This window comes from Ixodes scapularis, unplaced genomic scaffold (assembly GCF_016920785.2).
Source record: "Ixodes scapularis isolate PalLabHiFi unplaced genomic scaffold, ASM1692078v2 ptg000080l_1__unscaffolded, whole genome shotgun sequence".
Taxonomy (NCBI): Eukaryota; Metazoa; Arthropoda; class Arachnida; order Ixodida; family Ixodidae; genus Ixodes; species Ixodes scapularis.
In genome coordinates this window covers 1827231-1850068 of record NW_024609909.1, presented here as the reverse complement: position 1 = coordinate 1850068, position 22838 = coordinate 1827231, and the positions used below count along the sequence as shown (strand labels likewise).

The following is a 22838-nucleotide window of genomic DNA, read 5'->3' as shown; positions in this document are numbered from 1 at the left end:
GGACTGTGACCGGGGGTTGCCGCAGAAGTCAACGGACAGGGTAAAGAAGGACAGAGACAGAGCGCTGACTCGCAACTAATTTTTTAGTTGCGAGTCAGCGCTCTGTCTGTGTCCTTCTTTACCCTGTCCGTACCGCAGAAGTCAACGGACAGGGTAAAGAAGGACACAGACAGAGCGCTGACTCGCAACTAAAAATTTAGTTGCGAGTCAGCGCTCTGACTGTGTCCTTCTTTACCCTGTCCGTTGTCTTTTGCGCTGTTTAAACCTTTTATTAATTATTTATTTTTTATTTTAACGTTTTTTTTTAACCTTTTATTTAAACCCGGCTAACATGTAAGTACACCCTTCGCCTCGACGGATGTTTCTCGCGTGCTCTAGCGCGCTTTTCCTCGCGCCGAAGCGAACCCTTGCAGCGTAACGATCCGAGCGAAAGACCACGGAGCCCGCTGTGACAGGGGCTCCGGAACCGGGGGGGGGGGGGGGGGGCGGGGGCAGGGCAGGGATGCGTGCGTTGGCAGCGTTCGTTGGCAACGAACGCTGCCAGCGTTCTCATGACCATTTCTGTTCCTGCATTCGCTGTTTTCTAGTTTCCTGACGTTTCATTTCCGCCTATAGTTCTTGCGTCGAACGTATCTTTTTGTGCATGTGCGTTAGTTTGCTTTTAGCAGAGCGTAATGTAGAGGTGTAATAATTCACGCCCCCTCGATTCGACGGCACAAAGCGAATCGAGGTGCCGTGGTCCTTTTATGTGTGTGCATGTGTGCTTGCGTGCGTACGTGTATGCTAATACCACGACTCGCGTGCCAAGGCGTCAACAGTTTAATATCAGTGGCACAGTGTTACCGCGCTGTGAAGACTGGCAAGAAACTGTCCCCCCCCACCCCCTTCCCTGCCTGCCCAGTAGCGTAGCCAGAAATTTTTTTCGGGGGCGCTGAGCTGGGCTGGGATATTCATGACTTCGGGTACGGAGGGGGTCAAAGTATTTGTGTAGGCAGGGCCCGGTTAACCTGAGGGCTGAAGGAACTGCTGCCCGGGCACAGGTGTCCTCTCAACTACAGTGCAACCCACTTATGACGATAATGACAACCCGAAATTTCAATCGATAGAACCGATTATCGTTGTATCTGGACTAGAAAGTTATCATTTCCAGTCTAGAAACTCTGGAAACTGATCGTAATAAGCTGTTCATTATTATACACTGCATCGTTATAAGTGGGTTGCACTGTATTGGCACATACGTTTTGTGCCATTTATTTACCATGAATGTAGTCGTAGGACGTCTTAATTCCCCCACGGCCGTCTTTATGGTTGAGAGTTTTCCATTAATTTTTCTTTACCGCAACCTTCTTAGTGATAACCTGTACGCAAAGGCGATTGTTTCATATTTCCATTTTTATTTTCCTTTTCCTGAAGGCAGATCGGCAGTTGACTAGTCAAAGTGAGAGCATATTCACAACTCGTCCTTTGACGATCGTATCGGGTTGCAGCTCGACCAATTGATGTTGCGAGCAATTTCCTAAACTCCTCTGTAGCACGTCACGTAGCTGAAGCGCCATACTGTATAGGCGTACGGCTCGACACCTAAAAGTTGACCGCGGTGTAATAGGCGATGCTAGAGCTCAGTCAGACGACTATCTTAAGAGTATCTGAGCATTGTGTTGGATGTCTTTTTAGGACCGAGAGGGAAGTTCTCTGGGAGGCCAAAATTTTCGCTTTTATGCTAGTAAATGAACTTAGACAACCAAAAGAACGAATGTGGGTTGTATCATAAAGGACAAGGATTCCAGATAGACAAATCGCTCAGAATTGTGGTAAAATTTTTCAGACCCCTTTAACTTTTATATTGTTTTCAGGGAGGTGAGCATACTCCAGAAACGACTCGAGGACTCTTGTGCAGAAGCCCAAAGGTGAATATGTCTCTGCCTTAAAGCACTATACATGGATTTTAAAGAGAGGCACACTTTCTGAAATGGCCTTTAACTTGGATAAATGCTATGTGGCAAGCGCAATGCGCTATATTTTAGCGTGCAACTCGGCACTTGGTTAAAGCCATAAAAACGTTTACCTCTGCGAGCGGAACTGTAGGCTGAATTCTACACCACTTTTCTCCCGGTTTCCCCGGCAAATACAAGGGTCTCCCCTTGTATTTGCCGACATTTGTTTATTCGATACCTACAACACCTTTTCGGGGTACTATTGTAGAGGGATACACATTGCAAAAAAAAAATATATATATATATATATATATACATAAACAAGAATTTAACACACATTATGTGATGCACTGGATACGGCACTTTCGTTGTAATGAATTCTGTGCCGCTAGCTGATATGCTCACTCCTTCCATTTTGTATTTTGTATGCAGGTGGAAGAACGACTATGAATTGCTGCAGGCCAGGGTCGCACCCTTCCAGGTTAGTGGGAAAGGACTGTAGCGTTTTGCCAGAATAACGATCGGAAGGTTCGCAACATGGTGTTTTCCGACTTGGCAAGGAATAGACTCAGAACCAAATGGGGCCTTGGGATTGTTACTTATTTAGCGCTTGACTTGGGTAAAAGCACCTTCTGAAATTCTAAAAGAATGCATTCTCACCCCTCCCCTTGAATTGAAAAAATAATTTCTGGCAGTAACCAACAAACCCTTTCCAAAGGTTCATTGTGCAACACCGCAGCCGCCATGGTTTGGTCATTGTTTCCTGCGTGAAGCGTGCAGTTAGATTTCAGCTCACACCGAGGCTGACACAGCACTCGTCTCCAATGCATGCCCAAAATAACACTCTTGAGCAGTTACCAGAGAGCACACACTCTCAAAGAGGGTCTATTGCAGCTGAAGGATTGAACACCAGATAAAATTGCTTCCACCGTTGTGGGTAGGCATTTTGAGCCAACTCGCTTCACACCAGTACTTTTGGAGCCTGGCTCCAAAAGCGCTGGCCTACGAATCCCCAGGCGGAGAGTTCAAATCCTGGCCGAGGTGCTTACAATTTGATGAAGGCTCGTTGGCAGAGAAGGCACCGGTAATTGAGATTTCAGTTGCACATCAAGACCCCTGGGGGGTCGGAATTAATCCTGTGCCCTCCGCTGGGGTGTGCCAGATGCCCTTGGTCGGTTTAGCCCGTAAAACCCCAAAATTTTGATGGGTACAGTTTTCTCATTTTCTTTCTCCGAACAATGACGATGTGCGGTGGCACTTCGTTTTTTCTAGTTGCAGCTCGAGCTTTATGACGTTGAGAGGCGCCACCTGGCAGAGAGAAACCAGGCTACCGAATCGGAGCTGTCCAAGTTGCACCACAAGTTCTCTGAGCTGATGGGTCACCAGAACCACAAGCAGAAGATCCACTACCTCACCAAAGTCACCGAAGAACGGCAGCATTACCAGGCGGCAAGTAGCCTTTTCAGTGTTGTAGCAATAACCGCTCTTTTGTCAATGAGTTATGAATCACGTGCTTAATTGAGTACTCCCCAGGGTTAGGCACCCATGCCTTTTTCTGTACTTTGCGTAACTTCTACCTATGCATGGCGGATTCCTAGAGGTTTTTACAAAACATATCATGCTGAAATCCAGATTCGAAAAATTCTGTATCTTTTAGGCTATTAATATTTATAGTTTGGTTCTCAACCATTCATGTTTAAGGACCTCTTTGCTGGCAGAAGTGATGGGGGACTCATCCACTGGGGAGGACGGGGAAATAATGGACGATTAGGATAACAAAAGTGTAAATAAAGAACTCGATGTATGCAAACTTACTTTGAAGTACTAGAACAGAACCATACTCACTTGCTGTGCATGCAAGACGGTCAGCATAATTTTAATATTGTTTGGTTGAGGGCTTTCAGTACCCTAAGAAGGCGTTCAAAGACCCCGAAGGGTCTACGGACCCCCATTTGAGGACCACTGGTTTAGCCGATGCAGAATTAATTGACCTTTTTAGGAAATCGCCAGTTTAAGAGGTTCTGGTATGAAAATGCGAGCATGTGCTCAAACAAGCGCAAGCACTGCTTCGACTGAGGTACCTACACCCTGCTGGCTCCATTGTCCAGCAGTGACCTAGATTGGGCTTCCCCAAAGTCCCCTTTGTTCCTATTGTGGCTTATCTTTTGCCCCCAAGTTAATTCTAATACCCCATTCACACGGCAGCAAGTATCTACCTTTAGCTAAGGTCCCTTAGCTAAAGGTACTTTAGTAAATGGCATTCAGTATCACACGGTGAATAAACGGAGGATGAATGTGTGAATAGGTAGTACTGGCCATACTTTTTGTATCGGCCTTGTCGTAACGATTTGTAGCTCGTGAACTAGCATAAACGAGGAAGAAAAGCCTTTTTCTACATGGCGGATGAGCTTGGAGCGAGTGGTGCAAAGCGCACCTTGAGGCGGTCCAATGAAGAAGCTGAGGTATTGTTTTGAAGTGAAAGGTTTGTCCACGAACGATTTGCGTATGCTGTCCTGTAAAAGGTTCGCAATCTTATGCATTTGGCCTCCTCAGACCGGCAGTGCATTGCAGCTGCATGGTGGGCCCAAGGTTTCAGACGGTGTTTTGAAACTCAAAGAACTGGTAAAATACTGCTTCGAAAATCGTTACCTAGTTTGTTCTAGTTACCGTTTTGCTTTGCTATACAAGAAGCCACTGGCAGCAGGCATTGTACAGATTCACTCTAATATAAAATGCCTCCTTTCAAGACGTTTAAAAATGAGAGGCACATGCCAATGCTTGGATTTGCGTACGCCGTTGTGTTGTATAATTGGCTGTAATATTGAAACGGACACGTTCAACAGAATACATGGTGGCTGAATCTGCTAGCATGAGTGTTTCTCACTAGCATATTGCTCCGTGCTTGTGTTCAGGCTCCCGCAGGGGGCACCTGCACCTTAGATGCTAGGTGCTTGGTGAGTAGCGTCACCACGGACCCCAGCCACGTGGGCCACCATACCCGCACGCAGGGGGCACCTACTTTAGTAGGTGCTTGGTGAGTGGCGTCACTACGAACCCCGAGCCATGTGGGTTCGCCCACCCACGTCTGGCTGTGCGTGGCGTACCCGTGTCCGGGGAAAAGGGGACCCTGGTGGTTGAGCTGAGCCCGGGGTATGTTTGGACCCTTCGGGGCCCCCCGGGCGAGGCAATACACTGCTTCGACCCCTGCTTCTCGTAGACGGGTGTCCTGGCTTGGCCCGACCAGGATGATTCAGTCAGTCGCCTCTTCTACCCTCTTCTTCCTTCTTTCACTTTTCCTCCCACCTCTTTCTCTTTTCTTCTGCACTCTCTTCCTTCCTTTTTCACCTTCTTAGGCGGCAAGGGCTAACCTTGAGTGGAAACAGGTCCTGTCCCTGCATCCACACTCGGTTATAGTGCCCGGGCAGCACTGGTAGAGTAATTGTGTCAGCCAAGCCTTTCTTGTTATGGCACATTACCTACCCCCTCGTTGGGCTCCGTGGTGGGCGGTGCACCCGGGCACTGAACTTCTCTCCCATCTTTATGGGTTCTAGACAAAAAACCTCTGATCGGGCCCTGAAAAGGGTCCGCACCGAAGCCATCACTGCAAAGACACCTGACCTTCCTCCAAGATTCTCCAAGTTTCTAGTCATTCATTCTGGAGGCGATAAACAGCTCTCACAGATGTCCCCATTCTCAGTTGCAAAAAGTACTTGAAGGTGCAATCGGGAAAAACTACAAGGCAAAGAAAATGAGCTCCGGCGATTTACTTGTTGAGGTGGAAACGAATCGGCAAAGTACTGCACTACTAGGTTTAACATCTATTTCTGGTTATGACGTCTCTGTCTGTCCTCACCGAACGTTAAACAGCATCCAAGGAGTTATTTCCGAGGATGACCTCCTTGACAGCTCTGAAAGTGAAATCGTTGACGGCCTCTCTGAACAAGGTGTCACAGCTGCAAGGCGTATTACCATTCGTCGTGACGGGAACGAGCTGAAAACAAAACACGTTGTTCTCACCTTCCAATCGACCGTCCTTCCTGAAGCTGTGAGGGCTGGGTACCTGCGTTGCAGGGTTCGGCCTTATGTGCCAAACCCCCGTAGATGCTTCAAGTGCCAGAGATTTGGCCATGGCTCTCAGAGCTGCCGTGGAAAGGCCACCTGTGCGAAGTGTAGCAAAACCGACCATGAAGCTGATGCATGTTCTAACGACCCACACTGTGTAAACTGCTCAGAACCTCACCCAGCATATTCTAGATCATGCAAGAAATGGAAAGACGAGAAAGAGATCCTCACCTTGAAAGTTAAGGAAAACCTTTCTTTCCCTGAAGCACGCCGTCGCTTCGCATTCGTGCAGAAAGGCGGCTACGCCCAAGTGGTGCAGCGGGGACCTGCACCACTGAAGGTTGCAGTGGCAACCCAGACGTCCTTCCTGGACTATGGGAAGCCACGGCAGTCCCCCACGCCCCAGCTGAAGATTCAGCTTCCGGGGCGTGCAATCTCGGCTGGGCGGTCTACGGACCCTCCAAGCCAGAGTGCGAACCCTCGCGCTCCAACAGGGCAACAGCCTGGGTCTTCTCAGACTGTTTCCCAAACCCAGGAGGGGCCGGTGGCTGCCGCAACCGTCCCTCCTCCGCGATCTCCTTCCAGGGAGAAGGGTCGACACTCTCGCCCACACTCCCTGGAGAGAGCATCATCGAAGGAGCGGCATGGCTCTCGTGCCGCACCTGCAGCGCCTAGGGGACAGGAACGGGTGGACTTGGGCGACACTTCGCCCAGCACCTCGTCTGCCCCTTTGGCTGGGTCTGGTCGTGGACGGCGCATGGCGCCCCGTTCCCCAAACCTAAAGAACCTTGAAGGAAAAGCCTCGCCTCAGGAAACTGAGGCCATGGATGAGTGTGAAGTCTCCACTCCTGCGTCTGACCAAGACGACATGGAGTGGCAGACTTCTAAAAGTAAACACAAAAGCAAAAAACCTGTGATCCCTCCAACGTGAGATTGTAAATTAATTTATGCCACATGCAGCAGCTTTAGAACTTTCATTTATTCGCCCAGTGTTTCTTCTTTATTCATATTTTAATCTAATTTTTTAAACAATGACCAATTTCCATTTTATGCAGTGGAACTGCCGTGGCCTTATCAGAAATATAGATGATGTAAATTATTTTATGGACGAGTTGAGACCAATCGCCCTCAGCCTGCAAGAAACACATTTAAATGACACTCATACACAAATTTTACGTCGGCACCAAGTTTTTAGGAAAGATAGACTCTCCCCAAATACGTCGGGAGGAGTGGCACTGGTGGTGCAGAGTGGTGTTGCTTGCTCGGAGGTACCCCTTTCTACGCCCTTGGAGGCTGTAGCGGTACGCCTTCTTGTTGACCGCTTGATCACTGTTGTTTCTCTCTATTTGCCACCTAACTCTCCACTGCATATCAGTGAACTTGAGTCACTTGTAAAACAACTACCTCAACCTTTTTTGATTTTAGGCGATTTTAATGCCCACCACCCTTTGTGGGGTAGTGCTCGCCAGGATTCACGTGGAGGTGTCGTAGAGCGGTTTTTATTATCATCTGGGTTGTGTCTTTTTAATGGAAGGGAACCTACATTTTTTAGTGCAGCTCATCAATCATTTACATCTATTGACCTTTCTATATCATCACCAATTTTACTTCCATGCTTTTCATGGAAGGTTTTAAATAACCCTTTTGGGAGTGATCATTTCCCTATTGTTTTAGAAAGCACGATGCCAATTCCTTCTATTCCGACACGACTTCCAAGGTGGAAATTGGAAAAGGCTGATTGGTCTCTTTTTTGTTTGGAGGCTTTTATTGATTCATCTGTTCTTGTAAATATGAGCCCCGAAGATGCCACGCTGTACGTTACTGAAGCGATTATAGATTCCGCATCACATAGCATTCCCCAGACTTCTGGACGACTCCCCAAAAAGTGCAAGCCGTGGTGGAACAATGACTGCACCACAACACGAAAATCGCAAAACAAGGCATGGTGCATCTTTAGACGATATCCCACTCCACAGAATCTGCTTGAATTCAAGAAAAGCAGAGCCAAAGCTCGCTGGGCGCGAAGGCAAGCTAAAGGCAGTTCTTGGAAAAAGTATGTCACATCTCTGAGTAGTTTTGTTTCATCAAAGGAAGTGTGGGATCGTCTTCGGAAGATCAGGGGAGACTATCGGTCTTTCAGGATACCCCTTTTTCCATCAGCAACATCCCTTAAGGAGCAAGCAAATGTTCTTGGTGAACACTTCCAGGAAGTCTCTAACTCAGCCAACTACAGTGAATCCTTTAAGAGGTTTAGAGCAACAGCAGAAAAACAAGCTATTTCTTTTTCTGGTGCCCAGGGTGTTCCTTATAACAAGCCATTTACACGGTGTGAGCTTGAAGCCGCCTCGGTGGCTCCGAGGCGAGAGCGCCGGCCTACGGATCCCCAGGTGGCGGGTTCGAATCCCGACCGAGGTGCCCACAATATGACGGAGGCTTATTGCGGAGGAGGCGCCGTGTAACCGAGCTTTCGGTTGCACGTCAAAAGATCCCCAGGTGGTCGAAATTAATCCCCAGTCCTCCGCTGGGGCGTGCCAGATGCCCGTCGTAGGTTTGGCACGTAAAACCCCCAAATTTGACTTCGGTGTGAGCTTGAGTTGGCTCTTGGTGTCAAAAAAGAATCTGCAGCTGGGCCGGATAGGATTCAATACGAGATGCTAAGGAGACTATCGCCTGAATCTTTAAACAGTTTGCTCACCTTTTTTAATTTATTGTGGGATGCTGCTTGTTTTCCTGACTGCTGGAAAATGGCACACATAATTCCTCTACTAAAACCCAGCAAAGACCCCTCCTTACCGACGAGCTATCGCCCAATTGCATTGACAAGCTGCCTGGGCAAGACCTATGAGAGACTTATTAATCGCCGTCTTGTCCACTTTTTAGAGGCAGAGGGTGTGTTTGATAGGAATCAGTGCGGCTTCCGAGCGGGCCGCTCCACGGTTGACCACCTCGTCCGCCTGGAAACTTCTATTCGGGAAGCATTTGTCCATCGCCAGCATTGTGTTTCTGTCTTCTTTGACCTACAAAAGGCTTACGACACGACTTGGAGATATGGAATCCTTCGAGACTTGTACTCGTATGGTGTCCGAGGTCGCATGCTTCACTGCATTCAAAGTTTCTTGACGGGTTGGACCTTCCGAGTGCGTTTGGGCTCCATCCTTTCGGATGTCTTTCTCCAGGAGAACGGCGTCCCTCAGGGTGGAGTACTAAGCGTTACACTTTTTGCCGTGAAGATTAATAGTCTGGCTAAGGTTATACCACCATCTGTATCCTATTCAATGTATGTTGACGATGTGCAGATATCATTTTCCTCTTGTAACCTGTCCAGCTGTGAACGGCAATTGCAGCTCACTATCAATAAGATGAGCAGGTGGGCTGATCAAAATGGCTTCAGGCTCTCTCCCGAAAAGACAATCTGTGTTCCCTTTTCACTCCGCCGTGGCCTGTCTCCAGATCCAGTGTTGCACTTGAATGACGTTGCTATATCTGTAAAGGAAGAACACAAGTTTTTAGGAATAATATTTGATAAAAAACTCACTTTTATACCCCACTTGAAAGAGTTGAAACGTAAATGCCTACGTTCATCAAACATCCTCAAAGTCCTGTCGCATACGTCCTGGGGGTCTGACAGACGGTGCCTCTTGCGACTTTATAACTCCTTGGTGCGGTCCCGCCTGGACTATGGCGCAATTGTTTATGGTTCGGCGCGTCCGTCTGCCCTAAAAACGTTGGACCCCATCCATCATCTGGGGCTCAGACTTGCCACGGGAGCGTTTCGAACATCACCTGTACTTAGCTTGTATGCTGATACACATCAAATGTCCTTGGAAAGACGAAGGCAATATTTGAGTCTTTGTTATGCTTACAAGATATACAGCTATCCTCAACATCCCACTTTCGACGCCCTTCAACCTTCTACATTGTTCAGACTCTATGAAAACAAGCCGAGCATTGTTCGGCCCCTGAGTTTCAGAGTGCAGAGCATGGCAACATCGCTCCATCTCCCCTTTAGTGAAGCTGCTTTGCTGAGGAGCAATGAGAGAGTTGCGCCTTGGGACCTTCTGCCAATCTCTTGTGACTGGTCACTGGCCAAGTACAGAAAGAGAGCTACTTCTCCACTCGTTCTTCAGCGGGAGTTCGCCGAATTGGAACAGAAATACAAGGACTACTCACACTTTTACACTGACGGATCAAAAACATCAACCTTCGTGGGGTGTGCGGTTTACTCCACTACCTTCAGGAAAGTTCGACAACTCCACACTTGTGCAAATATTTTTACTGCTGAATTGTACGGTATTTTAATGGCTATTGAATACTTATTAGAGAACAATATTATGAAAGCAGTTCTGTTTGTCGACTCCCAGAGTGTTCTTCTAGCCGTTTCGTCCTTAGCAAACAGCAAAAACCTTCTCGTGCAATGTCTTCGGGTACGACTAAACCGAGCACTTCATCTAGGACACCAGATCAAATTCTGCTGGGTCCCGAGCCACGTGGGCATTTCTGGCAATGAGAAGGCAGACTTGCTTGCTGCCTCTGCAAAGGAATGCCCCAAACTGCCTCTTGGCCTGCCACACCAAGACCTGAAACCGATCATACTGAAATCGATTATCAACTCATGGCAGTTGGATTGGGATTTGGAAAAAGAGAACAAGCTTCACAATATCAAGCCCCAACTGGGAGTATGGGAGAGTTCGTTCCATAAAGTCCGTCGGGTTGAGGTTCTCCTTTGCCGCTTAAGAATTGGTCATACCCGTTTGACTCATTTACCCCTGCTCTGTGGTGAGGATGTTAAACTTTGCGACAACTGTGGGAAAGCTATGACTGTTTTGCACATCCTGTGGCATTGCAAAGCTTTAAACCAGGAGCGCCGATCATGTTTTCCAGAACTCTTTCGAGATCACCTTCCCTTTCATCCATATTTTCTGCTTGGCGATCAACCATTTATATCATTCGATAGAGTTTTAAAGTTCCTTCATAACACTGGCCTTTTACACCAGCTGTAGCTTGCAGTTCTTTTAGATTACACCTCTAAGCCCTTTGGAAAAACCTTTGTTTGGCGCAATATGGCCTTAGTTGCCCTTGCGCCATAAAACCCCAATCATCATCATCATCATCATTGTGTTCAGGCTTAATCCAATAACTGCTACTTGGAAATATTCAATTTGTTATAAAGCACTCAACAGCATATATCAGTCATTTTTTTATTTCGAGTTCATGGGTGAAGCGATGAGGCGAGTTGGCGAGAGCTCCCTTCAACATAAGCCCTCCCTTAGTTAAAGGGACCTTTATGTGCCGTGCAACGGCCTCCAGCTCTCTTTACTAAAAGATCCTTAGTTAAAAGTACCTTGAAGCTGCCGTGTGAAATGGGTAAAAAACTTTCCTGCCCTCTTCTTCCTAATGCGCACATTGTTTCGTCCTCAAAATCCTGGAATCCAGTCTTCCACCAGGTGGCAACATGGTTGGGCAAAAGGTTGTAAGGTTTTGTAAATACACTTAAAACAAGAAGAAAGTCTGGATTTGGTAATCATAATCTGCTTTGAATTTCAGAGGTGTTGTGTGTCTCGTGCCTTGACTATTTTGGTTTGAAATGCCATCTCACATGCCCATATTCTTGCTCTTGCAGGGGGTCCTCAAACTGCAGGAGCAAAACCTCAAGCAGATGAAGCTGATCCAAAAGCTGGAGCTTGAAGTCAAACGTTGCTCTCTCAAGCCCCCTCTTGCTTCTCATAAGGAAAACCTGTTTCCGTGAACTGCGCACTGATCCGATTTCGCATACACCTGTCGCTGCTCCTATTGTAAGCATGCAGCCTTCAAGCCAATTGGACTGGTATTTATTATACCAGGATTTTTACTGTCATTTTATTTTTAGATTATATATGTGAATTTTTAAACGTGCAGAATAAAAAGTATAAGAAAACATGGTACCACTTCGTTCTGTTCGTGTACATGGTTTCAAAACCTGCAAGTCTACAGCCCAGAACACCCATGCTCGTTTTAGAAGGTAAACTCGTAATTTGGAATAAGTAATATATATATTTGAATACTTGTTCATCGCCAGTCTGGCACGAATGTGAAAAGTCCATCAAACTGGGGTGCCTTTATGTGCGCTTTGCTTAGGGTGATGACATCTGGTCGTTAATGTTCTGATCGCTTATTTTCCTTCCTCTGTTTTGAAGCTTGTGAAAATCTGTCCCTGCACGCACTCTTCGCTCTGACTGTGGTATGGCGACATTTTTTTTACGGAGATTTCTTTGAATTTTTTTTAGCATGTGCTGTCAGCATGGGGTACAACAAAGGATGGCATCCTCTAGACTAGAGCCACCAAAAGCTATGCTTCAGAGTAATGCTTGCCCATCTTGGGGCTCAAAAATCTTAGTTGCTACCTGAAGCTTTATCTGAAGTCTCAAAAGAATGCTTTTTCGTCCTCTACAAATGTTTTAACAGTTCATGACTGAGCAAAGTAATATTACACGAGTTTCCTAACACCGAATCTAATGCTGAGGAAGTCGCACTTTCGAATCTTGACGATCGGCAGTTGCATCTGCTCTGTACTAAGCACCAAGATGCCGGCGTCGGGTGTAGGACAAAGTGGTTTTGGACAGTATGGTACCAAGCGTAAAGCTGGACAAAATGGTCCCAAGTGATTTGTTGACTTGGGTGCTCTCTGAAGTTTTAGTGAATTGCTACTCTGGAGCTTCATTCAACATTTTTGTTTCATATTTTAGGAAACAGCTAAAGAAGTTAATTTAAGTTGTATTATTCCTCACGGCTCTATAGCACCTATTTGAACAAGCCTTAGCATTGTGCAAAGCATGGAGCTTGGAAGTCTACACAATACATATGCATACACTAAAAGCGCAAGGTCGCAATGCACTTGCACTGCGATTAATTGGACGAGTCGGTAATACCACGCAAAAACGTTAATGCAATTAGTATGTTTTGTCTTCAGCACTACTTTAACATACATCCTGCTCCTGTGTAATGCACATTAAAGACCCCAGGCTAGCAAGTGGGTACAGCACTGCCAAACTTTCTCCACTACAGAACAAACCAGTGTCGCTGCTCCTCAAAGGTAGGCTGACCTTGCACTATAAACACAAACATCAAATATATGTTGTGGCATGTATATGGCACATTTTTCTTCTCGCGTTGATTATATCAAATATTATAGACACATTATTTGATACATCCAGTTCATACATATTATTTCTATTCCACTGTATATTTTTCCCTTCAACTTAACTCGGCTACTGGCGTGCAGCGCGTCTTGAAATGGACATGTGCAATGGCCCAAATTTTTAATAATTTCAAGCCAGCGTCGACTGCCGGGACAACCAGCGCTGTGCCGCGAAGAAATGCGGCGTCACGGGAGAGATTAAGCGCTTTCTCGTAAAGCTCTTTCTGTTGCGAGCATCGTCTGCTAGGCTATTCCGTGGACCGCACACAGCCCCTGTTCATTATCTGCTGGCATAGCTAACAGTCTTTAAGCAAAGATCTGAACAGCGCTTGCTTGTGTGATACTGCTTAGGCGTGGCATAAACCGTGTGTCATCTTGAGTTTAATTTACTTTTTTTGTTCATTTCATGTTTGTGTTTACTTTTGTGAACACCAACAAAAATGAAAAATACAGTGACACGACAAACTGAATGCAACGATAAATTAAACTACATACCGCAGACAATGCTGCGAGGCATCAAAACCAATCCATTGCTTTCACCCTGACACGTGACATTGTACTTTCCCGTGCAGTTGTACCCAATGGGAAGGCCACGTGACACACTTTTAGCGATGAACTGGCCAAGATAACACTCGTAGCGTCGGCTGCGGTACAACACAAAGTGAAACGGAGTATAGACGGGGTTTTCGATTTGGCTTGGTGTTTTGTATAATCAACTGCATTGTTGCTGTCATCATGTAGCCAAGTAGTCACAGTTTTCTTCAACGAGGTTGGTTTTCTTTGACCAGTGGGCGTGCGCACATTTTTATGCCTCCTCGAGGGCCCATAAAAACACGGGAACGCATTGTGAGAATGTCGATGGGCGGCATGACGCAAAGGGATATAGAAAAAAGTCGGGGTTACACAGGCTAATGTCAATAGGATTTTGAACGCATTTCAAGAGGAGGGGCGTATCGCCCATGCACTTCGACATCGCAAGCGCCCTGCCCTCCTTTGCTACAAAGCAAGGGCTGTGTGTGGTCAACGGAATAGCCTAGCAGACGACGCCCCCACCAGAAAGGGCTTTGTCAACACCACTTAGAGCAAAGGCTGCAGCGCTGTGAGTTGCGACTTCACAGATTCACGACGAGTGGGCCGACCTGAGAATATACAATTTGAAGCTTCTATTCGTAGTGTGAATGAATGCAAGTATATGTGTGCATGAAGCTTTCACAGCTGCATGTGTCCCTTACTGAAAATTATGCTTTAAGTTTGCTAAGTTTGCCTGCACTCGGTTAAATCAAAACTTGTGCGCTTCGGTCTAGGCGGCGTCTTCGCCTCTTTTAGTCTTTTCTGCATTTAATTTCTCGTCTTCGTGTCTCCGTTTCAGATTAATTACTTTATGAAAAACGTTCCCCAGTTCACCTGCAGTTTTGTTTTTATTATCATTAGTTTACTTCTGGTAAAAAATACATTTCAACACATTACGTTTTTCGCTGTGGCTAGTGCTACGTCCGGACGGAGCACTGAAACGCCTACCTCCTCTCTCTCGCCCGTGAACCTAGGGAAGGCGGAGATTTGGACGTAACTTCGGTTACGTCTGACGTAACGCTACACACTTCGCACATTTTTTCGTGCTCCAAAAGTCCACATTTTTTTTTTAAATAATCTTTTTATTAGCTTCACATACGAATTCAGTAACCACACGTCATCACTAGGGGTGTCGCGAACTTTTGTCGAACCGGATTTTTTGGTCGAACTTTCGGGGTTCGACGAACCTTCGAAACTTTTCACCATGCAGATTCGACTGGTTCGACTTTGCGGACAGTGTGGCCAGACCTTGATACACGCATGTATAGGTTTGGAGAATTTATTTTTATGCAAAGGGTTATTTTATTTTATGAGCACTTGCAATTAAAAGAAACCAATTCTAATCACTGAAGACATTAATAACATAATTTTTTTGTACTGTATTAACAGAAATAACAAATCAGCGGTGCCCTTAATTCATCCTTTAGCCATTACCATCCAATCCGAATCCAAATTGCCAGCCTGTCGCGCATGCGCACACGTGTCAAACCTCAATACAAGGTTCGTCGAAATTTTCACAAGAGGTTAGCAAAAGTCGAACCTGGTCGAACTCGAACCTCGGCCGGTTCGCAACACCCCTAGTCATCACCAACTTGATTGTTGCTGTTATGCATTTTGCATACAAAACACCAAGCCCAATCGGAAACCCTGTCTATACTCCGTTTCACTTTGTGTTGTACCTACGGGTGTCGCGAACTTTTGTCGAACCAGATTTTTTGGTCTAACTTTCGGGGTTCAACTGGGTCGAACCGGTTCGACGAACCTTTGAACTTTTCACCAGATTATCATGTTTTCTACAGCGATCAAAGTACAAATGTTGTCTTAGTTTTGAGTAAAAGCCTCAGGATTTGGTAAGGTCACGTGTCTAGTTATCAAAACAGGGGAGTGCAACTTTCTATTGGGGAGGAGGACAGACCGTTACGCCCCAAGCGGTTAACTTATCAACTACACGGATGGGGACAACAAACACATTGACGCAGCGCTCGGCCGACATAACCGAACGCGGCGTCAGCGTTCGACTGGAGTTCGTGTTCTCCGGCGAGGGGGAGGAGGGGCTCTTTTGTTTCCACGACGGCCTGCATGAACAATGCAGCATGCACGATCCCAGCTTAGCACAAAAGCCGAAGTGGGTCAAGCTCGCATTCTCAGAAGATAGATCCGGCACTTAACGTCGCTTCGTCGATTGTTAGTATTTTTTACATTAAACTGTGCCCCGCGCTCTATTGTAGAAGATGACATGGCCATGCCCATAAGGCCTGTTGGCATGTGTACAGGCCTTGTGTTGAGTAAACACCGAGCGTGGGGAAAACAAACGGGTCAGAGCGCCCCCTATAGCTCGATCTCCTGCCCAATACCGCCCATAGAACGCAAATTGGAAAACCCTGGAGGCCGCAGCGCCATTTGAATCCCCTGGTATCTGGTGGCTGTACTAAAATAAATATGGCGACACAGCGAAACCAAAACCGAAACTGCACGGCAGCGCCATTGTGTTTGGATGGATGGACGGTGCTTGCGCCACCTAGATTTAAAAAAAAAAAAAAAAAAAATATAAGGCAGACTAAAGTTCCTTCCCAAGGAGAGCTACGCCAGAAGGATGTACTACCAAAGTACTACCACATCCGACATCAGGGGTTCAAGACAGGCTGGATGAAGAGAATAAAGGCCATAGATTCTAAGTACGGTGGGGGCACAATAAGGCATCTGGCGACGACGGAACGGGAGTGGGCGAGGACAATACGGACAGAGGTGACACGGGCCGGAATAGAGGACTGGAGAAGGACAATGCAGAAGAAACAGAGCCTCCAACTGTACAGGAAACACAAGAAAGAACCGGGTTTACTACAGTTGATCGAATGCCATTTCATCGAAGCACGTTTTAGAGAACGGGCTCGTTTTATCGAAGCACGGTTTAGAGAAAGAAGAGACTGAGTTTAGAGAAACGCCGTTTATCGAAAAGGGAACAATATTTAAAAACGGCTTTCCTACTTCGCGCGTGCATCACTGGTGCGCGTGTTAACCCAAGCCCCCTGCTGCGCTCCCGCCGCTTCGCGGCGGCAGTCTACGGCGGCTCATTACAAAATTGTTAACTCGCCTGATTTACCCGTACACGCCGCTTCGCGGCGGCCGAATTCGCTAAAAGGAAGCTCATCGCCATTTTCTCTAAACTGGGTTCGCTACAAAGGGATTCGATAAACTGGGGTCGGTAAAACGGCGTTCGCTAAAACGAGCTTCTCTAAACCGCATGACTCCGGAAAGAACCAGCACCCTATCCACACTACCGGGGAGACCGAGCCAGCGCGCTGCTGTTCCAGGCTCCCTACTGACCCAGAGACGCAGATTTGAGCTCTATGGAGATGACCCAAACTACGGGCTCTGTGGCGGCGACGAGGAGACTGTCGAACACATCTTGGGACAATGCAGTAGCATCGACCAGAAAGGGCAAAGCGCGTTGCAGTGCGGTGTAGAACAGGCCTTTGGCTACGGAGAAGAGGCCGAGGAGGGCAGCGGTGACGACGGTGACCGTAACAACAACCGCACGCATTCGACGGACGCAACAAAACGCCGCCTGGTGACGTGGAAGCGACTTTGCCGCACCGCGAAACACCCTGCCTAGAATGGAACGCCTGAACAACCTCAACAGTGCACATCAGAAGTGACTATTTTTTTATTTTATTTACGGTAACAGAGGCACTCCTCCTAGGTGCGCCCGCCCTGTTTTAAAAGGGTTTTGGTCCATCTGACTGACTGATGTTGTAGCTTTTTTTTATTTTTTGCCCGGTTTGCGCGTTGCTTTGCTAGGCTTCTGCTGCTTTGCGGCTTGTTTTCGCATTTCAATGCTGGTTAATGTGCGTTGAAACGCACACAAGCCAGCACTGAAAAGCGAGACCAGCAGCAAAGCAGCAGAAACCTAGCAAAGCAACGAAAGTGACACACACACAAAAAATATGCAATGCTTGTCCTTTTGCGTTCATTTTTATTCAAAAGACAGTAGAAAATACAAACGAAATTTTTCACTATTTTGCGCACAAGAATCAAAGAAATGAACAACAAAACAGGATAAAACGTTAAGGTTACGTGCGTCGAGGTGATGATATGCGTCATTGCAAAAACACTTCGCTAAATTTGCATAAAATCTCTAGGTTCGTGATCCTTTTCGAGCTTCTTGGCGTATACTCACAAGCCTTACACCGCCCAGCCACAGGCGTGGAGCCTACAAAAAAAGGTTGAATTGCTTGATTGGCCATTACGTGCATGATAGGGTCATATGAAAACAGCGAGAAGTTTCTGCGCCTCCTTTCAAAAAACGGTACTTGGAGTTCAACACTGTGACACTAAAAACTCGTGTCTCCTCTATTTTTCTTCTCCTTGACTTAAATGCCTCCACGCTAAATTGACAATCATTTCGAATTTGATTATATTAGTAAGCATATAAGTAAAGAGCGACGACGGTGTCTTGCAACTAAAGGAAACTAGGCATTGAGGTCAAGAAAAATAGGTGAGCTCTTTGGTATTGAGTCTTCATCAAGAACCTGCATTCGTTTTTAATATTATCACTTAAATTTAGGAGTGCGTCACTGCTAAACGAAACGGGAAACCGGAGCGAATCGCTCCATCGCTCATCCTCAGTTAATCGAAAAATATTTAGGCTGATTTTCACTCCTCGCGAACAGACACGTGAATCGCTGACAACAATGCCAAAAAAAAAAAAAAAAAAAAAAAAAAGAAACCAGCTCACAGCAAAAAGTTTCCCATCTTTTAAAGTGAACATATGTGCTCGATCTTGATATGACACAGAAGTCTCCAGTAATTTGAAAGTGACATATTTCTCGCGGCGAGTGAAGAGCAATCCTGAACAATGATAGGATTTGGTTTTGTGATTGGAAACCATCGTAGCCATTGCCAAAATCAAACAATTAATACTCACTACCACTGCGACAGCTAGGTTTTGTTGCAAACATCTAATCAGAGACTTAAGCAAGAGAAGACCGAAAGAGCGTACCGCACGTCCATTGGAACTTTGAAACCATTGATGTCCCGGCTTTCGGCAGTCATTCCCCACTTGGCACATCAGGTGGTGTGGTGATGACGGAAATCCATGACGGAAATCCAGCGCATCTCGAGGCGCGAGGCGCGGGTTCGGAGAGAGAGAAAGCGCGCCCAGACACGTTGAAAGAGTGCAAGAGAAAGTTACGATAACAAGCCTCAAAGTCTCGAGGAAATGGAGCGTGCTGGTTAAATTACGGTGTTTGTGGAGAATAACATAGAGGACGAAAACCGGACGACACGCGGAGAAACGTGTCGTCCGGTTTTCGTCCTCTTTGTTATTCTCCACAAACACCGAAGCTTCAAAGCCATTCACACCTTCAAAACAACTTCAACTTTATTTCGATTCATTAAATATATGAATCATATTTATTTAAAATAAAATAACAAGTGCCAACACCCGCTGGGAGCGCGGCCTCATTGCTAAAACGCGTCTCCGACTGATGTGTTTACTGTTGGTTTACTTCGTCCAAAAAAGTGGTCCCTCGAGTTCCGTCTGATGACGTCATAGAAGTGCCACGCTCTCGCCGGTTGCGATCCTGGCGGCGTCACAACAGCTGTGGTGTACATCAACCTAGTGCCACTAAATAAGCTACGCTTCAGAGTAACGACACTTGTTCATATTGTGGCTTAAAATCATGGTTGCCAGTTATCTGAAGATTTATCTGAAATCACAGGAAACGCTTTTCCGTCCTCCACAAATGTTTAAACAGTTCGCGACAGAGCAAAGCATTATTACACGAGCTTTCTAACACCGAATCTAATGCTGAGGAAGTCACACTTTTGAATCATGACGATCGGTAGTTGCGTCTACTCTGCACAAGCACCAAAATGTCGGCGCCCACAACAATGTTGGGGTACAGAGTGCCGATACTCTAAGCGCAGCTCATTTAGTGGCTCTACATCAACCAAGGAGGTTAGCTTATGGCGAATTCTGCTGGCCGTTTTGGAGCGCGCCGGGGGCGCCGGGATAAGATCCGCAATGGAGCACACGATCCGAACGGGGTCACGCCGCCTAGTGCCACTAAATAAGCTACGCTACAGAGTAAAGACACTTGGCCATATTGTGTCTTAAAATCATGGTTGCCAGTTATCTGAAGCTTTATCTGAAATCACAGGAAATGTTTTTCCGCCCTCCACAAATGTTTAAACTAGTGCCACTAAATAAGCTACGCTTCAGAGTAACGTCACTTGGCCATATTGTGTCTTAAAATCATGGTTGCCAGTTATCTGAAGCTTTATCTGAAATCACAGGAAGCGCTTTTCCGCCCTCCACAAATGTTCAAACAGTTCGCGGCAGAGCAAAGCAATGTTACATAACCTTTCTAACACCGAACCGAATGCGGAGGAAGTCGCACTTTTGAATCATGACGATCGGCAGTTGCGTCTGCTCTGCATACGAGCCAAAATGGCGGCGCCCACAACAATGTCGGGGAACGGAGTGCCGATACTCTAAGCGTAGCTCATTTAGTGACTCTAGTTTAAACCGTTCGCGACGGAGCAAAGCAATATTACATGACCTTCCTAACACCGAATCTAATGCTGAGGATGTCGCACTTTTGAATCATGACGATCGGCAGTTGCGTCTGTTCTGCATACGAGCCAAAATGGCGGCGCCCACAACGATGTCGGGGAACGGAGTGCCGATACTCTAAGCGCAGCTTATTTAGTGGCTCTAACGCCGCCTACGGATCTCCTGTTTGAATATGCATGACCACTGCTCAGGGGCGGATCCAAAACTCCGTTTGGGGGGGGGGGGGGGGGGGGGGGGGGCGGAAAATGTTTAAAGGGCCCCTGAAAAGAAAAAAAAGTTTTTTTTTAAAAAACAGTCTGGTTGGGACACGCGTGTCAAAAAATAAATTTTACGCGAAAAAAAAAAAAAATGTTAGAGCAATGTTGACGGCGAGAGATTTATTTGAAATTTTGCGCGCAAATTCCAGGTCATTCAGCTCGGCTTCTCATTGGTAACCATGGTCATTCAAATCGGCTTCTCATTGGCCAATAGAATGAGTGACAGCTTAGATGTTGGTTATAAAATCTTCGTGATCTCTTGAGATCGCCTTTTGAATGACATATTTTTAGGTTTAAGAAAGAATCCATCGAATGAATGTCGCAATTGCTTACAAACGTTTTACAAATTCGTAACTTCCGTTCGGATACTACAACAAAACAACAAACAAACGCTTCGCCATTTTGTTTTCTGTCATGGTCGCCGTCGTAGTAGTAACGCGTCTCGCGTACCTCGGGTGGTTTTATAGTTTTATCGCGTTTATATGTGAAAACCTTCTGCAGAGGGCTTGTTGCTTGTGTTATTTAGTCATCGTAAGTACTTAGAATTGGCGCGGTGTGACAGGTTTTTGTTTTCCTGCTTTTCTTTGCGTGATTCGTGTGCCCCGTTTACCCCATCTTTTGTATGTTTTCTGGCGCGCGCCAGTGCCAATTTGTTTTTTTAGATGTCGGTTCCCGTAAAGAGTTTAGTGAAGGCACGCGGCACCGCACTTAACGTTTAATAAAAAAATGAGTCACCACTGCATGTCCTCGCGGCGGCTTGAAGGGTCGTGCGGCTCAGACGAACTCGTCGAGGCACCCGCTTCGCCGCCTTCCGCGGCGAAGTAGGTGCCTCCTCGCGAGCGGTTGTCTCGCGGCGATCGGAGCGGACGCCTTCCGGCTGGCGAGGCGTGTCCTCGTACGGGCGAAGGCCCAGTTCCTGGCAGCGTTGAAAGGTTGAAGCAACCGACGCTTCAGGTCGGGGTCCATCGTGCACGATACGACGCGGTACGTCGTGCGACCGGCAGACACAGGGGCTGTGTTCCAAATCTCCGAATGGATCCGAGTTATTCCGGCGGATCGTATCACGTGACAGCACAGATTGAAAAACGCTGTACGCGGGTAGGTTTTAGAACGCCAAGGGTACAAAACTCTAACCCTGGGGTAAGATCGAGTAAATTTTGGAACACGGCCAGGAAGTAGCAATGGTTTTCGTGCGGGGCGCAGCCAAGCCGGGAAAGTAGCCAAGCCGATCCAATACGAAGAGGCGGGGTGTACTTCTCCTCCACGCTCCCGAGATGCCGAGAGAGAAAAAGGTGGCAAGGAGGTGACTGCCGACTAAATTGCGTCTGACGCGGTCAATATTGCTCTAAAAAAAAATTTTTTTTCGCGTAAAATTATTTTTTTTGACACGCGTGTCCCAACCAGACTGTTTCTAAAAAAACTTTTTTTTTCTTTTCAGGGGCCCTTTAAAGGGGCGGTGCAATGATTTTCGGACTTCGGTCAAAGATTTCTGGAAGTTGCCCCCAGACACTTCTGAAGTAAAGAACAGAAAACCGATTTCGCCTGCGTGTCCTAGTTTTTGCGTAAAAAAAAAGATAAAGATTGGTATTTCGGGCGCCCCTCAACTCACTCCCAGCCTTCAGGGTCACACCTGGTCGCACTCCCAGTGACGTCATTCGGAGTGCCGTGTAGCTTCCCTTGTGCTATCTCGGAGGACGCTTCCCCTCCCTCTCTCTGCGTGCATTAGCGGGCGCTATGCTGCGGCTTAGAGCCGAGCGAGGTCACGTAATCTTACCGCCGTAGTTCCTTCGGCTGCCACTTGGGGCTGCAGGCGGGGGAAAAAGCTCGACCTTTGCTTTGCGATTAAGCAGCGGAATCGCGACATTTTTAATGAAGGAAGTGTTTTCTCTATTCTCCGGGACACGATAAACAACGTCAAAATGACGAGATGCAAATTATTTTAATCATAAAATCGTTGCACCGCCCCTTTAAGGATACTATACTCCCATTCTTTTTTGTGCAAGGGGGGTCCACCCATGTCAAATTGCCCTCCGAGAAGGGGGCAGGGAGGGGGGGGGGTGGCCGCCCCCCCCCCCCCCCCCCCCCCCCTTGGATCTGCCACTGCCACTGCTCCGGGATCGGCGAATGCCTTCCCGTCATTCACTTACGTCATCTCGCAAGTCCCACTCATGCGAAACTCAGCTAACAGCATTTCTAACTGACGCTTACTTCAATTTCGATTCCAATGTTCAAACTGACGCCATCTTCATTGACTTCTCCAAAGC

General features: G+C 46.9%; 1 protein-coding gene across 1 annotated transcript; it reads left to right on the top strand.

Annotated features, from left to right (window-relative positions):
- The first annotated feature begins 98 nt into the window (after nt 1–98).
- On the top strand, nt 99–11917 carry LOC120842771 (hyaluronan-mediated motility receptor-like). Its single transcript, XM_042287656.1, has 5 exons — nt 99–333; nt 1854–1907; nt 2367–2415; nt 3207–3383; nt 11617–11917. Coding segments are annotated over exons 1-5 (408 nt in total). The 5' UTR covers nt 99–331; the 3' UTR covers nt 11743–11917.
- Nucleotides 11918–22838: the final 10921 nt, after the last annotated feature.